The following is a 21287-nucleotide window of genomic DNA, read 5'->3' on the forward strand; positions in this document are numbered from 1 at the left end:
AAGAGTATTTTACTTTTACTTTACTTTACATTATTATTTTTTTTCACATTATATTATGTACCATCAAGTATTCAAGAAGTAATAATTACAAATTTATGTAAATAACGTACATTCATGTGGCGTGGCATACTGATCTAATTGGGAAAAGGTGATATAGCGGAAGACTGTGGCAAAGCACCTACTTCCGCGCATTGTGGGTGGGAATGGTGTCGCGGGCACTTGCAACACTGTCTCTGGTTTACTACTTAAGGGCGAAATACTACAATGTAGTAGATCTAAACATCTTTTGTATTTTATTTTTAAAGAAAAGTGAGTATACTATCATGATACCTTATTAGCATTTTAATCTTATAGAGTTAAAGCCATCAGTTGTTTGTCAGTTCCACGCTTTTAGTAACATCGGAGAGAAGACAGAGAGAACCTAATGTCAAGACCCTCCGTTTTTCACTTTCCATGTAAATACTAACGACGCCCTTTGAATGATAAGATTTAAGTACCTAATAAGTAGCACGTTAGATGACGGTCCTCCCCACGCCAACCTCCGGATTTTATCTTACTAAAGCGAAGAAATGAAAATTATGTACCTACTCTGTTAATATTATAAATCTTAGTTTCCCCATATTAATCTAGTAAATAACACTGAAAAAGAAAACGTTTACACTAAAAGATCAATTCCAAATTATAGCTTGATTTGCCTTTCTGGTAAATATATTTAAATACTTATGCCTACATCGTTGACACTATGCCAACCTACCACAATGGCCTCGCTTACATACATAGTTTTTGTACTATAGATATTAAATTATTTCTAATCTTACACCAAGTGCAATAAAGTAGCAAACATTTTGAAACTGATTATTTTTAGCTATAATTGGCTAATTAGTTATATAATATAAATATATTGATTTAAAATGTTTAAATAATATAAAAAAACATATTTAAAAGCCCCTAAACTCAAATGGATATATGATAAAATTAATTCATATTATGATAAAATTAATTCATATTATGAATTAATTTTATCGTATATCCATTTGAGTTTAGGGGCTTTTATAGAGTATTTATAGAGCCAGCCAATAGCCAGTTATAGAGTATTTAGTCAGTTATTAGCCTCAATTCTGAAACAACTTAGCCAGACTTTATCAAATAGTCTATACGCTATCTAGTAGTGAGTAAAGTTAATTGCCACATTGGTTAGTGCCATCTAGTGTCATTTTGTATAATCCCTATTTTCACCTTCACGATGTATCCCGCATGTTGGAGGGTAGTCAGAGGGAGTCCGGTGTTAAGACACTTGTTTTGTTTAAATTTTTCATCGATCTAAAATAATACATTCTATTTTTAAAATATTTTTTCTGGCTCTACTTTAAGCGATCACTTACAAAAATGCAAAGTTCAGCTAAGCCTCGCGAACTTTATGCACGCCAACAAATGTTATAGTAATCTATAACATTTTAAGAAAATTTAAATTAGAATATTTTTTTTTATTATCTTAAATTTAACTTTATATGATATGTAATTGTTATCAAAACTTTGCTTTTTGACAATAAAATTGGGTAGAAACGTCGACTAGAAATAAAAGAAAATGATTTTCAGTTGTTTTTGTTTTATTTACAATATATTAATATTCTCTGTTTTCATTCTGTTAAACGTTGCTCATAATCAGTCCAGGCACTGTATATATGTCAAATTAAGCTTCACATATTATTATAATTTAAGTAACAATTTAGACCTCACTTTTTCTATAAAAAAAATACCAATAAAAACGTAAATTCTACTCAATTTATATAATATAATACAAAACTACAATTAGCATTATTTCACTACATATTTTCATTATGACAATTATAAATGTAATAAAAAACGAGGTAATTAAGGATTATTACTAATGATGTTTTGATGCATTTCAATAAGATAATTTGAATAAACATGTGCTATTTTCATATAGTTTGTAAATCTATGTATACAGTGAACTAACCTGTTATTGTAAGTTCCCGAAACATAAAAAAAATATAAAATTACCAAAGAGATATAAAATAACATCGATTTTTTTATAAAATCTATGATAAAAAAGTTAAATTAACAACATTAAAAATCATTACTACATTTGTCTACAAATTACTATGAAATTAAACACCATAGGAGTTTATTTAGACCAGAGATATTACGGATGTAACATTTCGGAACTGGATACAGATACGGATATAACTAGTTCCGGATTCGTTATGGATTATTTTCTGATATGAACATTAATTACAAGATTATTTCGGATAACAGATATCAAATGGTAGATACTTTAAAAAAACTGTTATTGACAGTTTGTGTATCTATTTTTAGTAAGTTCTTTATACCGATACCAGGCAAAATCTAAAATTGAAATATAGTTTTTTTTTTATTATTTTGGATATTCGATAGTTTAGATTACACTTACGGAACTGCGTAACATCACTGATTTGAACTACTATATAATAGAAATTAAAAACGATCTACATTAAACAGTATTAAAACGCTTATTTTAGAATATAGTTAAAAAATTTCTTACACAAAAATATGAAATCTTTTTTTATATAATTATCTGTGAACATGTTCATTTTTTATTTTATTTTTATTATTTAGTTATTAATGTGCCAATTTAATAACGATTACACGAATATATTATATCAATCTAAATACTAAGATTTATATTAAAATAAAAATGATAGAAAAAGTGAGGTCCGAGTGGCGCTAATAACAGTTACTATGAGAGCTAAATATTATATCCTTTTTAGCTTCATGCTATATCTAGCATATGGCAGGGTTGATAGAGGGGACCTAGCGTTACCGTTAACGTTCTGTTCCCCACGTACTCTTCACATTCTCATCTGCGCGAATTCTGCATTCTCTCTGAGCGAAAGCGAAGAAATGAAAAAAAAATCATTCCCCCGAGTGGGCATCGAACCCACAATCGTCACGTTTGCAGGCGCTGTCGGCCTCTATAATAAGCCATGAAATGGATCTTTTTGGCTTGAATTCATTATATTGTACAATTACTAACAACACAGAAGAACATCAAAATTTCAAAAGTTGACATCGAATTATATAAACAAACATAAAGAACATAAAAAATAATATAAACATATGAAAAAATTGGAAAAAGGCAGTTTATATGCATTTTGGCGGCAATGGTGTTAATAATTGCATCGCATGCAAGAGAAAATTATGAAACTGCTAAACACATATACATACATAAAACTACAAAATGAATTCTTTATCAGGTTATATCTAAAGGTTAGACACTATTTTTTCTTTAAGTACATAATATTTCAAAATAATTTTAATTAGCAAAACGGTAAAAAGACAAATAAAGTTTTTTTTTTATTCAAACAATTAACTTTTTGACCTCTTAAAGAAAGGTATCTAATGACATTTTTTTTGTTATGGTCAACTAAGCTTTTTAATGTAATTAGTACTTGAGTTATTTTTTATTTTATTTTAATATCGAAAACCGAAGTCGCATTTCACTACAGAAAACTACACAAAAAAATACTTTACTGAAAGCTAACATTATTATTGTCATCTTTTTTGGAATTTATAATAAAAAAAGTAATAAAAATCATTTTTGTCCAACTTTCTGATTCTCTTGTTCATTAAATATACGCCACTCGGATTGCTGTGAACATTTTTGTATAAAAATCTTATTGTCATCAGATTCAAGGAGTGTCCCTGAATCTAATAAGACAATAAGTTGTAGTGCTTTTTAATAAAATATTAATATTAATATTACCTGCAGTATCGTAATCTAGTGGTGAAATGCAACTTCAAGTAACTTTACTGATAAACAAACAATAATCATTATTTTATTTAAATAAAATATCATGTCCATATATATAAATAAGACTATATAAATTATGCGCGCAGTTTTACTTTAATCGAAGTCGTTGTATGAATGCTTTTCAAAAAAAAAAGCAAAAAATAGTTTTATGTTTAAAACATTAACATATTTATGATCGTACTGTTTGTTAGCATTTTGTTTTTATATTGATATTCCATTCATACAAAATCTCCGTTAGATGTTGATGCAATTTGTATTATAATTTAAAAAAAATGTGACAGACACATCAACAAAATGTCAACAGTAAATAAAATTATAAAGAACTGTAGCCGATTTTTCATTTCTTATTTTACAATTAGGTATTTTTTCATTATCAATGAAAATAAGAAGACTTAGTTTTATTATACAATTCATTGTATCCGTACTGACTACGCGCTAAAAGGCACAACGGTGTTTCATCGAATAAAATATATATATATGGACGTGATATCTCAAAAACTTTTAATCTGTAATAATGTTTCCAGGGACGTTAGGGATGTAACATTTCAGACCCAGATACGAATACGTTTACATGGATACTATGGTGGGCACGGTTCCGATTATAACATAATTTCAGATTATTCGTCTGTTCCGGTTATAAGATTTCCTTGTCTGTTATTAACAGTTTGTGATATTTATTGTTTAACTTTTTCTAGTAATAATATGGGATTCTATTACGACTACCGGATATCCAATAGTTTCAGTTAGAGTAAAAAAAACTTTATAATATTCAGTGTACTGATGTAGTGGACACTAAAACATTACAGCAAATTCAAAATATTTAGAATAAATGTTAAATTACAGAAACATATTAAAAACATCACGTAAAAGGACGCCATTTACAATACAATCTTTTATGTGCAATTTGACCAAAATATAATTCTATAAAAGTAACGACGTCAAATGTCATTATCTAAACTAAATAGCAGATCTCACAGCCATATTGCACATAAAGCTGTCAACTAATGTGGTTTTGTTTGAAACAAATGCAGTTATTATATAACATTCAGTGGTGATTTTATTCGACGTCAATTTAAAAAAGTAGAGAATCAATGGACCCGTTGCCATAGCAACATGTATGTCACTTTATACCGAAGTGTGTATTGTCAAACATATGGTAGTGACGTATATGGTGTAAACGTTTGGTAGTGCATAGACATATCACTTGAACTCATGTCTTGAACTCCTCTTCATTTATTTTATTAATTTAATGTATTTTTATTCATTATGGTAAAAAAAACATTTTGCTCTCCTTCTCTATATAAACTATATGTATTATACATATAGTTGATATAGAGAAGGAGTGCAAAATGTTTTTGTACCTCTGTCAGCAAATTTTTAGTAAAAAAGAGTACAAAGTTTTTCTAATTTCGTTGTCGAAATGGCAGTTCAACAATTAATATTTACTATTGTAAACATTTTAAGAATTATACACTTAAATAGGTGGTATACGTCAAAAATAGTACTTTTTACATAAAAAATCCAATTTGACTATGATTAAATGGCGTCCGATCACTTAATATTCGCCCACAAAATTTATACGTAAGTAAGACGGAAATTTAAATAATTTACTGTAATAATTTATTTACTATAATTAAAGTATAATAAATTATTACAGTATTCGTGACTACGTACTAAAACTTTAGCTTTTGCCTTTAATTATAAAACTGATGACTAAAAAAAATAGTTATAAATGTTAGTGGGATGACAGAGATAATACAAAACGTTACCGTAAAAAACTAATATACTTAGTGTTAACACAAAAAAATCCAAATAACAATTTACAGGACAATACTGGACCAAAATCACCACTGTTTATACATTAGCTGGTAGGTTGACAATACAATTTAATAAAAAATGATGATAAAAATAAGGAAATAAAATTCAAGGCAGTCCTGGAGTGACATCAGCACTGATTATACAACATTGATTAGTAGGGAGACAATACAATTTAAAAAACGATGGAATGGGGGCTATTGCTGTTGTGGTCACCAGTTAGCGCTCTTAGCGTGTAGGTTCTCGAAGTATAGATGTAAAGTCAAAATTGTATTTAGCTAACTGTATGAATTTTAACATCATTACGACAACTTTTAATATCGTTAAGTATCGTTAATCACTTTGAATATTTCGAATTAAAAAAACAAATACTTTGTTCGCATAGAAGCTTTAAAAAGACAATTTTTTTTAAAAGCTCTAGCATTTATTAATTTATATTCTCTATTTGCCGAAATTATTCATAAATCGCCACACAGTGATAAAATTCATTAATTAAAACCACGGAGGCTTACAAACAGTGAAGTTCAATAGCATTTGACATTTTGAGGACCTAGCTACCTAACTAGAATTGTCACGCGGTGGCCCCCATTAACTGAAATTATAATTAATATATAGAAATACAGTAACAATAAACAGGACAGTCCCGCGGTAAGACTAGCATTAGTGAGTAGGGTGACATCACGTGAGGCGGCACGAGGGCAGGCGGCCGCAGGAGGAGTGCCAGCGCCGCTTGCACTGCGTGGACTCGGCGTCGGACAGCTCCGCCGTCGACATTGTGCGGGAACCGTTGTCACCTAATTCTGTATAATGAGTTTTATTTTTATCATTAAGTACTATATAAGAATTTCGACATTTCGATTATGTACCTACACATATTAGTGGTCAGAGCTTTTGGAAGGTGTTCAAGAAGCAAAGGTTCAATCCAGCTCTCTGAAACTTTTTATGTTTTCTTAAAAAGGGGATAAGTTTGTATCATATTTCATAATATTTAGGAACCTACATTTTAGTATTGCAATTCAGACAGATTTTAAATGTGTATCATTCACATTCATACACTTCCATATTGAATAGCAACTGACTACATAAATATATTTGAATATATTAACCAAATTCCTTTTTACTATTGAAAAAGATGTCACAAGGCAAACGTTGATACATCTAACAGTTAAATAAATAGCAGATATATTTAAATTAAAAAAAATATTTTGTTACCAAAAAAAATTTTGGTAAAGGCTATTGAAGTGGTCGTGTATTAAATTATAATTAAGAAAATGATTAATTATGTTTAGGGACATTTTAAGTAACATTTTTATGCTACCGATTGTTCTGCAATCAAAAGGAAAGCGAAAAAGTGATGTCAATCGTTTTCCTCTCCTAAATGCACGATTTAAAAAAAACAAACTATTATATTAAATTAATACGTAGGTAGCTATGAGCATGCATATTTATTAGCTCAACACTATATAATATATAATAATTAGATAAATAAACGGCAATTATAAGCTGTTAATAGTTAAACAGGATTTGCGTCGCAGCGTACTTATAATTAGATTAGCCGTGTTAAGTGCGCGTGCTCACTCGATAACAAATTGTAACATTATAAAACCTATGCAGGGTCACTTCCATGCTACGAACCTAACTCAATGAACATATACGAGCGCGAACTTGACCCTCTTTGCAACATTCTGTATCTGTAATATGTAATTCAATAATCTAAATACTATAAAGTTAAATTTTAAACCGTATTTTTTTCTGCTTCACGCTGTATCCCGCATGTAGCAGGGTAGGCAGAGGAGCCTAGTATCAAGACACACTGCTCCCCACTTTCCGCTGAATCCTGGAGGCGTTGCGCGTTGAGTAGCGGAACTCAACACCGCCAAATCATATAACGCCATTTCGACTCTCCATAGTTTTATAAGGTTTCGGTTACTTAATAAGTTATGTCATTCAATCACGTGTACACTAAATTTATAATTTATATATTTATAAGGCCGTGTATGTGATAAATAAAAATTAAGTATGAATCCAGATTTATATAAAACATTCTAGTACTGTGGAAAATAATAAATGTAGTGAAATGTGTTAAATGATAATCAGCCATATTTACATCATGTCAGTGACGTGAAGTGAATATTTACATAGCACCTATACTGGGTTATCTGTTAAACTGAATATACAAACGAATAATAACAATTAAACGACATTATCGTCGATCAAAAATTATAATTTTGTATTTATATGCGTAACTCTTTAGTTATCGTTTAAAATGAACAAACTATTTATTATACAAAAATGTTCGTAACCGTTTATTTAATTTTTTATTGTTATTATTATCATAAAATGTAACAGTTTCCTGAATTTGAAGATCATTATTATAATTACCAAAAACAGTTCAAGGGTACATCAAAACATTAAAAAATATTTGAAACTACTATTCACGATACGATACATATAATTAAACGATTATTTTTTGCTTAGGTTTAATATTTTCCTAATTAAAAAATCCTTGAAATATAGTAATAAACAAAAAATGATTTTCTACTCCACAAATTTTGTTCTTGAAAACAAAAAAAAAAGAAAACAACTTCACACTTTTCCCGCACAGCTATGCCGCTGCAGAAAAAGTAGTAGCAAAGTTAGTGGCAGGGACAACAAATAACTTTGAACGGAGAGTTCAATTGTCTGATAGATAAAGTGTCGCATACAATTGTGCCACTCAATACGCAATGTTTCGAAATTGAGCCATGCGTGGGCCACGGAGTGTCTTAACACTACCTTCCCTCTGCCTACTCTTCTTTATACTGGATACAGCATAAACATAAAATCAATAACACTCACCGTTCCTAAGATCGTGTTCGGTAAAGTAGTGGTGTGCGGAGGCGTAGTGACGTTCCACTAGATACGGTATCACCGTGGAGCTGTGCAGCTCGTCCGAGCGACGCGAGCGCGGGCCCACTGTCACCTCGCCGGACCGCAATGGCGGTCGAGATCTGAGCCAGCTACAAATTTGGTACATAATTAAATATAGGTACGTACGTACCAGCGTTGCCAGATTTTGTCTAAGTTTTGTCTACCGAAACTTTTATTTCTGGACTTGTTAGTAACTTATAACAAAAAATAAAATTATTAAAAAATAATTATCTCAGTGCGTGGAATAATTCAAGAAAAGTGGGATTTTAAATGTTAAGCAAACACCATCAGTACTGTAAATTGATTTGGGAATAAAATAAGTATGGACGTAAATTTATTATTTTTTGCTATAAATATTACTAACTGTACAACAATATAAAATGTTAGACAAAAAGATAATAAATTTTGCGCTCATGAAAAACATCATAAAGCTTAGTGAGGTAAATTGGCTTCATGGATTAATAAGATCATACAGATTTCAGAAGCGTATGTAATGCACGTGCTGAATGCAACACAAACAACACAACAAAGTTTATAGCGTTCATTAAAATTTATTGGAGAATCATCATAAGAATCAACCCTATATGCATTATCTGTTCAAAAATAAAAGATGACTCACTCTCATAATCGTACAATTATTGCAGAATTAAAATATAGTTTCATTTATATTAATATATATATATATATATATATATATATATATATATATATATATATATATATATATATATTAATATACACGACAGCCATAGCAGTTTTTGCCTGGTACTTTAAATAAATAAATATATATATTTATTTATTTAAAGTACCAGGCAAAAACTGCTATGGCTGTCGTGGCGCAATGGCACAAGCATGTGACTGAAAACGCGAGAGTTATGGGTTCGATTCCCACCCAGAGAAATTAATTTTTATTCTTTTTTCATCAAGGTAAAGCGCGGCGTTGAATTTCGCCATGAAGCTGTTACGGCACGGCATACAGTTAAGCTGAAAAATAACTTACTCGTGCCGTCGTATCTCCTGTACAGTTGGCCGTTCGTCTGGGTTCCTCTTGAGCATATGAATTAAAAGGGCTTGAAGGGAAGATCCTAGGGAAGACGGCGGCGGCGCGGGCTCGCCTCGCCCTATCGCCTCCAGTAACCGATACACGTTGTCGCCCTCAAAGGGGTACCGCCCCGTCGTCATGTTATATCTGTAAAGGTACGCAACTTCACGCTGTATCTTACATTAGCGGACCGAGGCGGCTTCGCCCGCTTGAATTATATGAATATTTATTAAATATATTTATGAAATTAAAAAAAACCCATTATCATCGAAATATTTTTAACACGCTATTTCACCCCGTCAGGGTTAAAAATTTTCAAAATCCCTTCTTTAGAGGGTGTTCAAATTATGAAAATAAACATCTGTCCAAATTTTATTTTCAAGTTTCTACCAGCAATGGTTGAGTCTGTGCGTGCCTCTATACTCTATACCTCAGTCAGTAGGAACATCTTCTTTTTATATATAAAGATATCTGATATAGCAGAGTAGGCGGGAGATTATTAACATTACGACGAAGTGAGGTTATTAAGATAATCTGTTCGCTGTATTCTATTAAATTAATCAAGACCTTGCATGTTGAGTGGCGGAGCTAAACGCCGTGCTTTGTCTTGTTGTGAGAGCGATGATATGAAAGAAGTAAATATGACGTGCAAGTCGAACCCACAATCATCGCGTTTACATTCAGACGCTATACCACTGCGATATATGCAATATATAGTACGTGATAAATAATCGTGAAGGTTAACCCAGGGTTAAAATTCTAGAGCACATTAGGCGTCTGTGCTTATATTATTATTATTATAAGTACTTTGCCTCGAAACCAGAGCGAAGAAAATGAAAAATTTCAATATTTCAATTCCTCAAATGGGAGTTGAACCCACAATCTGCCACGATTGGCGTCAACCTTGGAGTACACGATTAGAAAAATCCAGTAATTTGATCCACTATATTAATAAAACGTTTAAATATAGTACAAAAACAGTTATAAAAGTTATGATAACAGTGCAAATGTTTTATTCTGGTAGAATAAAATATTGCATGCATGTATCCTAGGGGTAAAGTTTCATGTAAATCTGCTCAGTATTTTTTGCGTGAAAGTGGAGCAAACATACATCCTCACAAACTTTAACATTTATAATATTTAAAGGATCTATTTACATATAAAAATTTCAAAAATGTTTTATAATTCATATAATTCCACATAATGCGCTTGGATGAGTCAATGTTTATTCATAAAATTAAACTTATGTTTATGACTCACGAAATATAATTAAATAACATGAGTATTAATAATAATGATTTACTCAAAACAATAACATATAACTTCAGTTTATCGTCTCAACTCAAAATATTGCTTGTTAAATAATTAGAATAGCGGGGAAATAACAAGAACCCATTTCCCCAAGTGGGAATCGAAACCAATCATAACATATCTTACAGTCAGATTGCATCACAATTGTATCAATTAATATACCTAGACATTTTTCTATTTAGGAATTGAATAGTATGGACTATAAAATATCTGATTAGTTAATCTTGTTATATTTATTACAAAACAATGAGCAAAAGGAAAACTAATAATAGGAAAAGTTACAAAACAACTGACATTATTGTCATTTTAAGGAAAATTAACAAGGATTGGAAGGCCATTGTGGCATAGCAACACAGTATTTGTTGTGTGGGTTAACAGGGGTAACCAGGGGTAGCATGACAAAGGGCAATGTTGGGTTCTGCCACGCAACAATCAATTTCTCGAAGAATAGGCGCAGGGGGAATGGAATGTCTTAACACTAAGTGTGGAGGAAACTTAATGTTATGACAGTCCATCCCCACCCTGCGGCTTTATGTTGGATAAAGTTTAACAAAGCTGTTCATTTTCAACCATGAAAAATAATAATACTTACAAAGTGACTCCACTGCTCCAAATATCTACTTTGACCCCAGAAAAAGTTTCAGCACCATTTGCTATTTCTGGAGGTTGGAACGCAGGCGAGCCTTGTCCAGTATAACATGTATCCTTTGGGGAAAACATGTCTAATGCCTGGAAAATATTTATTTATTTTTTAGCTGCATGCTGTATCCCCCACATAGTAGTACATATAGGCAGACTGCATTGTATGAGGAGTGGCAGAACTCAGAGCCGTGTTTTGTTACACTACCGGAATGAGGAAATGGAAATATAACATATGTTCTTCTGTCGAGTGGGATCAAAACCAGAACCACAGCGTTTACAATTCCATGCTTGTGCATTGCATCATAACATCCTTTTATATATACTTTTACAAAATTTATAACAAATTAATGTAGATGGAGTCAAACCCTTTAGTATTTGAAAATTGAGACATTCTGTGTACCTCAAGTTTTTAAAAATACAAAGTAATTTCTTCTATGCCTTTCTCTTTTTCAAGTATTTAGTGTAATAATAAATATACCAAATTACTTACTTCAGCAACACCAAAATCAGTTATTTTCAGTGTCTGGTCCAAAGTTAGTAGTAGATTCCCTGGTTTAATATCTTTATGAACTACACCCTGGCCGTGTAAATATTCTAAGCCATCCAGTAGCTGTGTGAAGTAGTCGTGCGCTTGGCGCTGAGGAAACTTCTTGCCAGGACTTGATTCTAACATATCCTATTAATAATAGACATATTGACAAATTATGCAGTTATTACAAATAATTATATTTTTCTTTATGTTAGTGAAACCAGTGTTGCAATAGCAGTGTCTCATTGTAAATGCAACAGTTGTAGGTTTAGTTTTACTCGGGGAAGAGGAATTATTTCTATTTCTGATAACAAGACAAAGTATGACAAAGCATTGACTACTATCTTACCCACTATATACCCTCTGCCTAACCTTTTATATGTTAAATATAACAAAGAGCTAGAAAAAAATATGTTATGGTCTGCATAACATGTAAAAAACAGACCCCCATTTTATTCTTACCTGAAGTACACCTACGCAAAATTCCATAACTAAATACATTTTTTGTTTTTCATCATTGTACATTACATCGACTAGTTCTATCACATTTTTATGCCTAAGTATTCGCAGTAATTGAATCTCTCTCTGTACATTTTGTTCACCATTTGGTATTCTTCTCAGCTTTCGTTTCTTTAATATCTTAACGGCTCTTCTAGACAATGTCTCAGAATCTAACATTTCCTTCACTTTACCATAGGAACCTTCGCCTAGCACGTCTCCCATTACATATTTACCTACCATTTTACATTTTTTTTTCTTACTCCGATATATAACATCTGCACTATCAACCCTATGAAAAAATAGATTAGTTTGATCTAAATTAATATCTAAGTCATCTATTTGATCGTCATCAAGCCAGGTTACAGAGTGAAGTTCTGGACTGCCATCCAATAAGAAATTATCTTCGCTTTCTTGCGGTGCAATGATGTTTGATACTTCAAATTCCACATTTTCAGCATCTGGAAGACTTTCACTACTACTGATTTTTCTACACATTCTTGGATCCATTATCTACCAAAACAACACATTTGGAAAACAGTCCGTAAATTTATATTAACTACGAGGCATCTCGCCAATATATATATCCTATTTAATAAAATAAATTACACATTTCTCAAAATATATTCCATCCATTCATGGCGGACTAAAGATTTTTATAAAAATTATATTTTTATTTGCAATGGATGAAGGTAAATAAAATATGAATCCATGAAAAATTGAAATATTGCAATTAAACCACAGATAAGTTAAATTGCAGATTAAAAAAGTTGTTATTACATAGATAATATGAAACCATTTGTTGTATAACAGCAACTGTCATGATATGCTTACACGCTAGCCGAGGCTTGCCAAACATCCACCAAATCCACCAATACAAGCGTGTGATTTTGGAGTGCTTGGCTTGGTTGTGACATTGAGAGCTCATTGCCGACGCGGACCACTGACCAGTATCCTTAAACATAGATTAAAGGAAATTCAGCAGCAATTCAACAGTGAACAGTTTCACTCAAGAGTTCGTTCGGAACGGCCATCTTTTGCTGCGCAATATTATAATAATTTACAAGCAAATAATTTTGAGAAAGAACAGAATTCCACTAATATTGATTTATATAATATAAACTAAGTAATAAAAAACAAACATACATACGGTGGTTATTTTTATGACAAATGTTTATTTTTGTAATGTGGACTCCCACTAAGAAGATATTTTGAAAAGTTTTAACCCTAAAGGGGTTGAAAGTTTATTTGGATTTTTTAAAAAATCGGCACCGATTTTTATCAAATTTGATATTCAGACTCATAAAAATATTTAATTGAACACCTGTTACACGATTTTTTAGAATTCACCTAAATTAATATTAGTATAATGCATGCAGGCGACGCCGCCTAGGGCGGCTAGTAAAATATATATTCCACGAAAAGGACAAAATTATTTTAATTTTATATAATAATTAAAACAACTATATAATAATACAAAAACAAATATATTTTATATACATATATTGTAAATAATGATTTAAATTTTAATGGATATATTAGATCAGTTCTTGTATTTAGTATTCATTTCTTTCTTCAACAACGCCAGCCTCGTGAGGCACGCGTCCCGCCACGCGCGGCGCTCCTGCAGGCGCTCTAGCGGCACCATGTCGTTGAGTTGCGTGCAAATCGAATCCGCGCTCGATGATGACGTCATACGAGGATTCGGCCCGGATGTATTGCTCACGTTATAAATAGTCTCTCCATATCTGAAATATTTAAAATTAAAAAATAAGCTAATTGTTTCTTTATTTAAATTTTTAGGTGGCCTAAGATTATTTTGGCTTTATTTTCCATCTATATTTAAATGCTAATGTTGATTAAAATGCATAAAAAGCAAAGTAAAAGCAAAGTGATATATACTATAATATTTGATATAACATAAGGATATTTTTATTTTTTTTCTATTATTACCTTTCAATGTAGCTTTTCATGCCTTCCGCATTTAAATGGGCAGTTTCTAGAGAACCAAGGAAAGCGTAACGCATTCCCAAACCCTCCGATATGACCTTGTCCACATCTTGCACGTCCACTACTTTATCGTCAACCAAACGCCAGACTTCGTTCAAAATTGCATATCTATAAAAACATATTTATTATTATTTTATTTATTCATATATGTATATTGTATTTTTGTATGTTGATATTAAATTCAAACTAAATTTTCGATTATTGAATGTAACATACCATTTAGTATGTATTAGAGCTAACGGTTAAAACAACTTTCAAACTTGTAGGATAAAAAAAGTGATAAAAACTTAAGTAACTAGATCACGTCCTACGTTTTTGTGAATAAATATAAAGAGCAAGGACTTATTGTAAAGGTTGTGGTTTATATTTTTGCAGGTTCCCGCTGTATCCCGCATTTAGTAGAGTAGGCAGGATAAATTTAGTGAGAAGGCACTCTTTTCGCCACATTCGGTCGAATTTTTGAGATATTAAGCGTCGTCTTGAGGGGCAGAAGTCAATACCGCGCTATGTCTTGTTACCAGAACGAGAAAATGCAAATAATTTATAACCCCTAGTGGGACTCTACCCCCAACCATCGCGATTTTAGTTAGACTTGTGATTTGGCGACGATACTTACTGTATACGATTTAATACGAAGCCATCGATTTCCCTCGACAGAGAGACGGGCTCTTGACCGATTTCAACCATAATTTCTCTGGTCTTCTTAGCTACTTCCGGCTTAGTCCAGGGTGCGGGCACTATTTCCACTAACGGCACGTAGTAAGGAGGATTCACTGGATGCGACACTACCACCTAAATTTGTCATTTGTTAATAATAATAATGTAAATTATTATTTTTTGACAAATAGAATTAAGAATTTTTGTTTTTCATTCGTAAATTTTAAATAAACAATTAAAGCGTATTGTAATATTTATAAATAAAAACGTATTCGGAGATATCATCATTTAAACATCATTACCAAATTTTAAATTTGAAGTTGTCACATGGTTGTGATCATTTTATGTTTATTAAAACATTTTTTAGATTAGATTGTATTTAATTTACTTTTCGACCTATTATTTGTACTTAACCAAAAAAATATTTAGTAAACTTAAATCTAAAATAAAAACAATTACGACATTATTTTTCATAAAAATGAAAACGCATTTAAAAAAAAAATTATATAAATTGACATATCAATTTTTATAAAATACAGTATGATTATAAAGGGTAAAATTAAATAATTGAAATTCATAAAATTCATGCAAACCTGCGACTTATGTTTCAATCCCTCAGAAAAGAGAGAAGGTAGAGTAGTACTTGTGGAACTTGAAAGTATAGTTTTGTCATCGACAACTTTGTCCAGGTCTTGGAAGACTTTCTTCTTTAGCTCCAAACTTTCTGGTACGCACTCTTGTACGAAAATGGCATCTTTAACTGCTGATGCAAGGTCAGTAGAGCCTAGAATAGAATATTATTTATTTCACTGACTGATACTGAGATTTACCTAATTACCGCTTAGGATGCGAGATAATAGATAGATAACAGATAGATATCCTGATATTCAGGATTAGAAAGGCATCTACACTCTCTTCGGTAAATATCATTAATACACAGTATATATGAAGCTACTTATAATTACAAAACACGTTTTTCCGTTCATTCATTTTGAAATACAATACTTTCAGTACACATTGTTTAGCAGTACCCTAAGTCGCATTCAATTTGAGCTCCGTCAATCGCCGAAGAACTAAAATCTCAAAGGTGTGACAGAACGAGATGATTGTGGGTTCGATTCCTACTCGGGGAATGGATAATTAATAATATTTTCATTTGTTCGCTCAGATAGACCAAGATAGACCAAGCTAAAAGCGTGGCTTTAGATTTCATCAACTCAACACGCAATGCCTTTACACTAAGCTTCCTCTGCCTACCGTTTTACGTGCGGAATACAGAAGGAAGCGGAAAAAAAATCTCCTTCGTTCTTTTCCATAGTAGACATAGAGGTACCTCAAGAGACAATGCCTAATAGGCTCATAAAATTTACCGTGAACGTCGGAAAATACTTTGTAAGTATGCAATAAAGTAATTGATACAATGAAATAAATATTTGAAATATTTTTTCATGATTTTGACCTTCAATACTACGTGACAAAAGACAACTTAACTTGAATATTTTTCTCATTAGGTAACAACTTAATATTATTGAAATAAGGTAAATCTTTATATTAATTGTTTTTAAGGTTAATTGAAAATGGTTACTACTTGTTTTGTAATGCTCACGATATTACAAGATTACATTGCTTGTCTTCCAGCAATGTCCACGGGGAAGTGTTATGGGTTGATATAGAACTAAAAATTGTAGTGAATGCAGGCTTTAGTAAAATAATTGTAGAATTGAGTGTTATTTATAACTTATTTCATTTAAACATTGCGAATTGTCCTAAAAATATCCTAGTTGCGTCAACTGTACTGAATACCTATTTAAAAAATCTCCTAAGTGATTTAGTGCAAAAATGTTAACCTTAAATGAACCAAAAATTACCTTTAATGCAACTCATTTGTTGATCAGCATTTAATACGCCACGCAATAACCCATCTTTTTCTAAAGTTTTCAGCTGCACTTTAATATCTTCGAGTGCGTCAGAAACTTGTTTAGGAATGATGTCAAAAATTGTCACTTGATAACCAACCGAGGCGAAGAGCATCGCCCATGATCTTCCAATTAGGCCACTGAAAGTAATGTCGTTCAATTAACTTAATCTATAAGTTTACTTAGTATACAAAATATGATTAACAATACAGAGGGAACCTAGTGTTAAGACACTCTGTTCCCCACTTTCTGCCGAATTCTGGAGGCTTTGCGTGTTGAGTGGCAGAACTTAACGCCGCGCTTTGCCTCGAGAAGAAATGGAAATATAAACGTAAATAAATATTTCACTTCCTCGAGTGAGGATCGAACCCACTACCGTCGCGTTACAGTCACACCCTTGTGGCGCTGCGCCACGATGGCCTCAAAAAAATTACTATAATGTTGCATATTTTATTTTTACTCATCTACTTTTTAGAATTAATACAAATATTGCCTACTGAAGCAACGTAGCTACGTTACATTTGCTTAATTCATCCCAACTTATATTTTTGTGTTAATTTCATTAACCATAGATTTATAAACGTTCTATTGATTGAATTTTACAATTTAATCTAATTTTCCGGAGCTGGATTTGACCACACTATCTCTGTCACAGGATTATGATTAAAGACCATCACCATCAGTATCTAACTCGCCAAATAAATTTTTAATTTATAATTTAGACTCACTACATGCTTCTAATGTGAATTGTTACTAAACATTAATAGTTAAATTAAATAGTATAATACATTTTATATACAAGTTTTTTCTAGGTCATTTGTTAACTTTGTATTTGCACACATTTTTGTAGAAACCAAAACATGAATATTATCATAACTGGCAGAGTAACTTATTTAATTTATTCTTATTTAACTTATTTATTAGAGTAATTTAATTGATTCCTTTTTCAAGTTTTTCATGTCACGTATAGTACGGTCAACAAGTTGTGGCGGCCCTAAAGTTAACTTTTCGGAATTTATCCTCATCGTTCACGCAGGAGTAAAATAATAAAAAGTAAGAAAAATTCTAAAATCAAATCTGCGCAGTCTTAAGTTAACTTCGAAGCGGCCAAGGCTTATTGACCGTACCGTATATTTTTGATTTTTTTTTGAAATATGATTAGACTGGATATTACATAATACGTGCGTAAAATTATTTAAAATCAGTTTACGCACATATTATATAATGTCCAAATAAATATACATATTTATATTTACACACTTATTGATAACTTGAATGTTATCTTATGTAAATTAACCTTATAATATTTATCAGAAATACAATATCTTTTATTATCAACACATAAAGAGATGTTTACGGTAAGAGGACTTGAGTATGTTGGCGGTCCCCAAAATTAAAAACATGTAATATGTCCGTTGTATATGTTTTTATCTTACTTAAAAAATCAAGTTAGCTTCACGCTCTATCCCGCACACAGGGTAGGCAGAAGAAACCTAGTTCCCCACTTTACGCCGAATTTTGGAGGCATTGTGTGTTGAGTAACGGAACTCAAAACGCTTTACCTCGACACCAGAGCGAAGAAATGAACATATAAATTTAAATAAATATTTCCTTTTCTCGAGTGGGGATTGAACCCACAACCAATTGATTTTGCAGCACACTTTGTGCTCCTGCACCACCACCGGCCTATTATTATTGCTTTATCAAAATCAAAATATTACCTAGGCGTAAATTTTAACTTTGAAAAAATAAAAAGAACTAAACTAAAAACAGTCATTATGATAGTAAAGTAGTAGGTATATTTTGCAGTAATTGTAATGAAATTCACTTAAAATTATTGCATTATATACAGTTTATTTATAATAAGAAAATATATATCATACTCTAATAAGAAAATATAGGGGAATTGTGCTCAAGATGGCATACTATGATAAGATGACACACTACCAATATTGATGAAACTATTAGCGCTAAGTGCGATCTTGTGACGTTTTAGAGAGTGTCTGTAGATGCAGCTAGTGCTTAAATTCAGTATGGGTGCAAATGAATGCAGATGGGCAAATAATTCATGTTTTCGTTATTTTCAATTGCAACAAATTTTTCTTTCGCTTTTGCTTGATGGTGAAAAGACATGTAAGATAAAGATTTTCTATTTGAACTAATTATAAATGTAAAATAGGAATATTATATGACACAACTTACGTTAAAAGCGCATCCTAACCTATAAACTTTTGACACAACGGTTAAAATTAAATTCATATATCTATTGGGTAAGATGACATACATAACGTGAGTATAAGATGGCATACTATCTTACCCTTATAAATAGAATCGATATATTTTTTGCTTTACCTACAAAATGCCTGGCAATTACAAACGAATATATATTGGTCACAAGAAGACATGGATAAGGCTGCTAAAGCAAGGGCATTCAATAGCCGCAAGTGACGAAGCTTATTTCCCTTTTGGAAAAGGAAGTGACTGATAATGGAATCCCACCTCATAAAATTTGCAACATGTATGAATCTGGCCTTAATACTATATAAAAGCCCCCAGCAAAGAAGAAACTATTTATTTGTGAACTATGCTCGACAAATAATGATGGCGTTTTTATGCCACATACTAAGTATGTCATTTTACCCTGTAGATATATCGTCTTACACTGGTCGACCTAAATGCGATTTTTGTTTGTTTTTATGATGTTTGAAAGATGATTGTTCTGAAACTAAAATAATTTCGTTGATTATGAAATATATAATAGTATACGCAATATGCTGTTCTCAGATGACTTTATTTATTTGAAATATTTGTCTTCAAACAAAAAGTATGTCATCTTAAGCACAATTCCCCTATATTATATTTTGGTTCTAAAACTATTTTGATTAAATGTATTCGAAACATCTTAGTATTTTTTTAGTAGGTAAATCAATAGCACAAAGAGTTCGCATAACTGTACGGGTGGGTCTTGTATTACGAGAAGTAGGTGAAGGTCGCCTATACTAGGGATGTTCCTATCCATTAATTTGATTTAAATATAAAAGAATTTCTTTGAATATAAAAATATTCAATGCAATTTAAAATATGGTATACCAGTATACATTTAGAAAATAATATAGTATTTAAACTTATAGGTCTAGCTTTGTCCGTAATCTTACTTTCATTGAATGAGGAAAATAATAATAATCAAAACGTCAAACTACAACTGATGACAATGAATTGACAGCTACCGAGTGCCATTAACACAACACTATATTGGAATATCTTGTTACTTAAATATTAATTATAATCTTTGTATTATTTAATTAAAATACCTCGTGATTATATCTTACCTGCCAACGATTCCAACTTTTTCAGTCTTAAACTTTGGCGCCATTTTGCAAGTAGCCTACTTCAAAGTTGCGACACAATGTCCTTCTCGAGCGACTCTCGGTGGAATGGCGGCTCCGCGAATCCGCTATGTAATTACTTCGAACTAGTTATCGCTATACATCTAGTCTCCATCAGCGGGACTCACTTCAATTTGCTGAACTAAACAATAACTGTAGCGTTGATAAAAACAATGTGATCTTAACTAACTTTTTGTTCTTACTTTAATACATTTCTGCAGTACGTAATAAGCCCCAAACATAAAATAAATATAGCTATATTTATATTGCTGATTTGAACCCACCATGAGTGGGCATGGTGGGTTCCACCCTTGATATAGAATTACAAATGATTACTTTTAACAAAATTCACTTGATCTTGTTAAGCCATACATGATTGCAAATTTAAGACAGCAAAGACATTTATTCAATTTATTTCTCCCGTTTAGGAATCGAACCCAGAACGATTGCGTGTCGTCAGACACTTCTGAACTCTGCCCACATACAATGGCGATTTCTATTTTTATTAATATTTAATAAACTACTAATTGTTTCCAGAAGTAAGTAATTGTGCCGATAATAATTGTTCTACTTCCTAATAACGCTTCCTTTCAAACTTGACCTATTACCGTGCAATACTACTTAAAAATTGAATCATCAGCTTCAAAATAAATAAATATCGCGCTTAAGAGTTTATTTTGTTTTTTATTTACTAACATTGTACATTTTATGTCGAGGGCGTTTAAATACCTTGTATGAATACTTATATCAAATTATCAAT

General features: G+C 31.5%; 2 protein-coding genes across 2 annotated transcripts; both read right to left on the reverse strand.

The window, feature by feature from the left end:
- Positions 1-1589: 1589 nt before the first annotated feature.
- On the reverse strand, positions 1590-13289 carry Lkb1 (Lkb1/serine/threonine kinase 11). The gene is made up of 6 exons (XM_085196213.1): positions 12523-13289; positions 12022-12207; positions 11482-11618; positions 9537-9725; positions 8465-8625; positions 1590-6426 (listed from the first exon to the last, which is right to left on the reverse strand). The coding sequence occupies exons 1-6, from the start codon at positions 13066-13068 to the stop codon at positions 6305-6307; spliced, it is 1341 nt and encodes a 446-aa protein (XP_085052339.1). The 5' UTR covers positions 13069-13289; the 3' UTR covers positions 1590-6304.
- A 737-nt stretch (positions 13290-14026) lies between these two features.
- Had1 (beta Hydroxy acid dehydrogenase 1) lies at positions 14027-20630 on the reverse strand. Its single transcript, XM_085196214.1, has 6 exons — positions 20471-20630; positions 17094-17281; positions 15819-16009; positions 15185-15360; positions 14512-14676; positions 14027-14306 (listed from the first exon to the last, which is right to left on the reverse strand). The coding sequence occupies exons 1-6, from the start codon at positions 20512-20514 to the stop codon at positions 14102-14104; spliced, it is 969 nt and encodes a 322-aa protein (XP_085052340.1). The 5' UTR covers positions 20515-20630; the 3' UTR covers positions 14027-14101.
- Between the last annotated feature and the right edge of the window lie 657 nt (positions 20631-21287).

This window comes from Heliconius melpomene, chromosome 13 (assembly GCF_056956725.1).
Source record: "Heliconius melpomene rosina isolate 202511_hmr_F chromosome 13, ASM5695672v1, whole genome shotgun sequence".
Classification (NCBI taxonomy): domain Eukaryota; kingdom Metazoa; phylum Arthropoda; class Insecta; order Lepidoptera; family Nymphalidae; genus Heliconius; species Heliconius melpomene.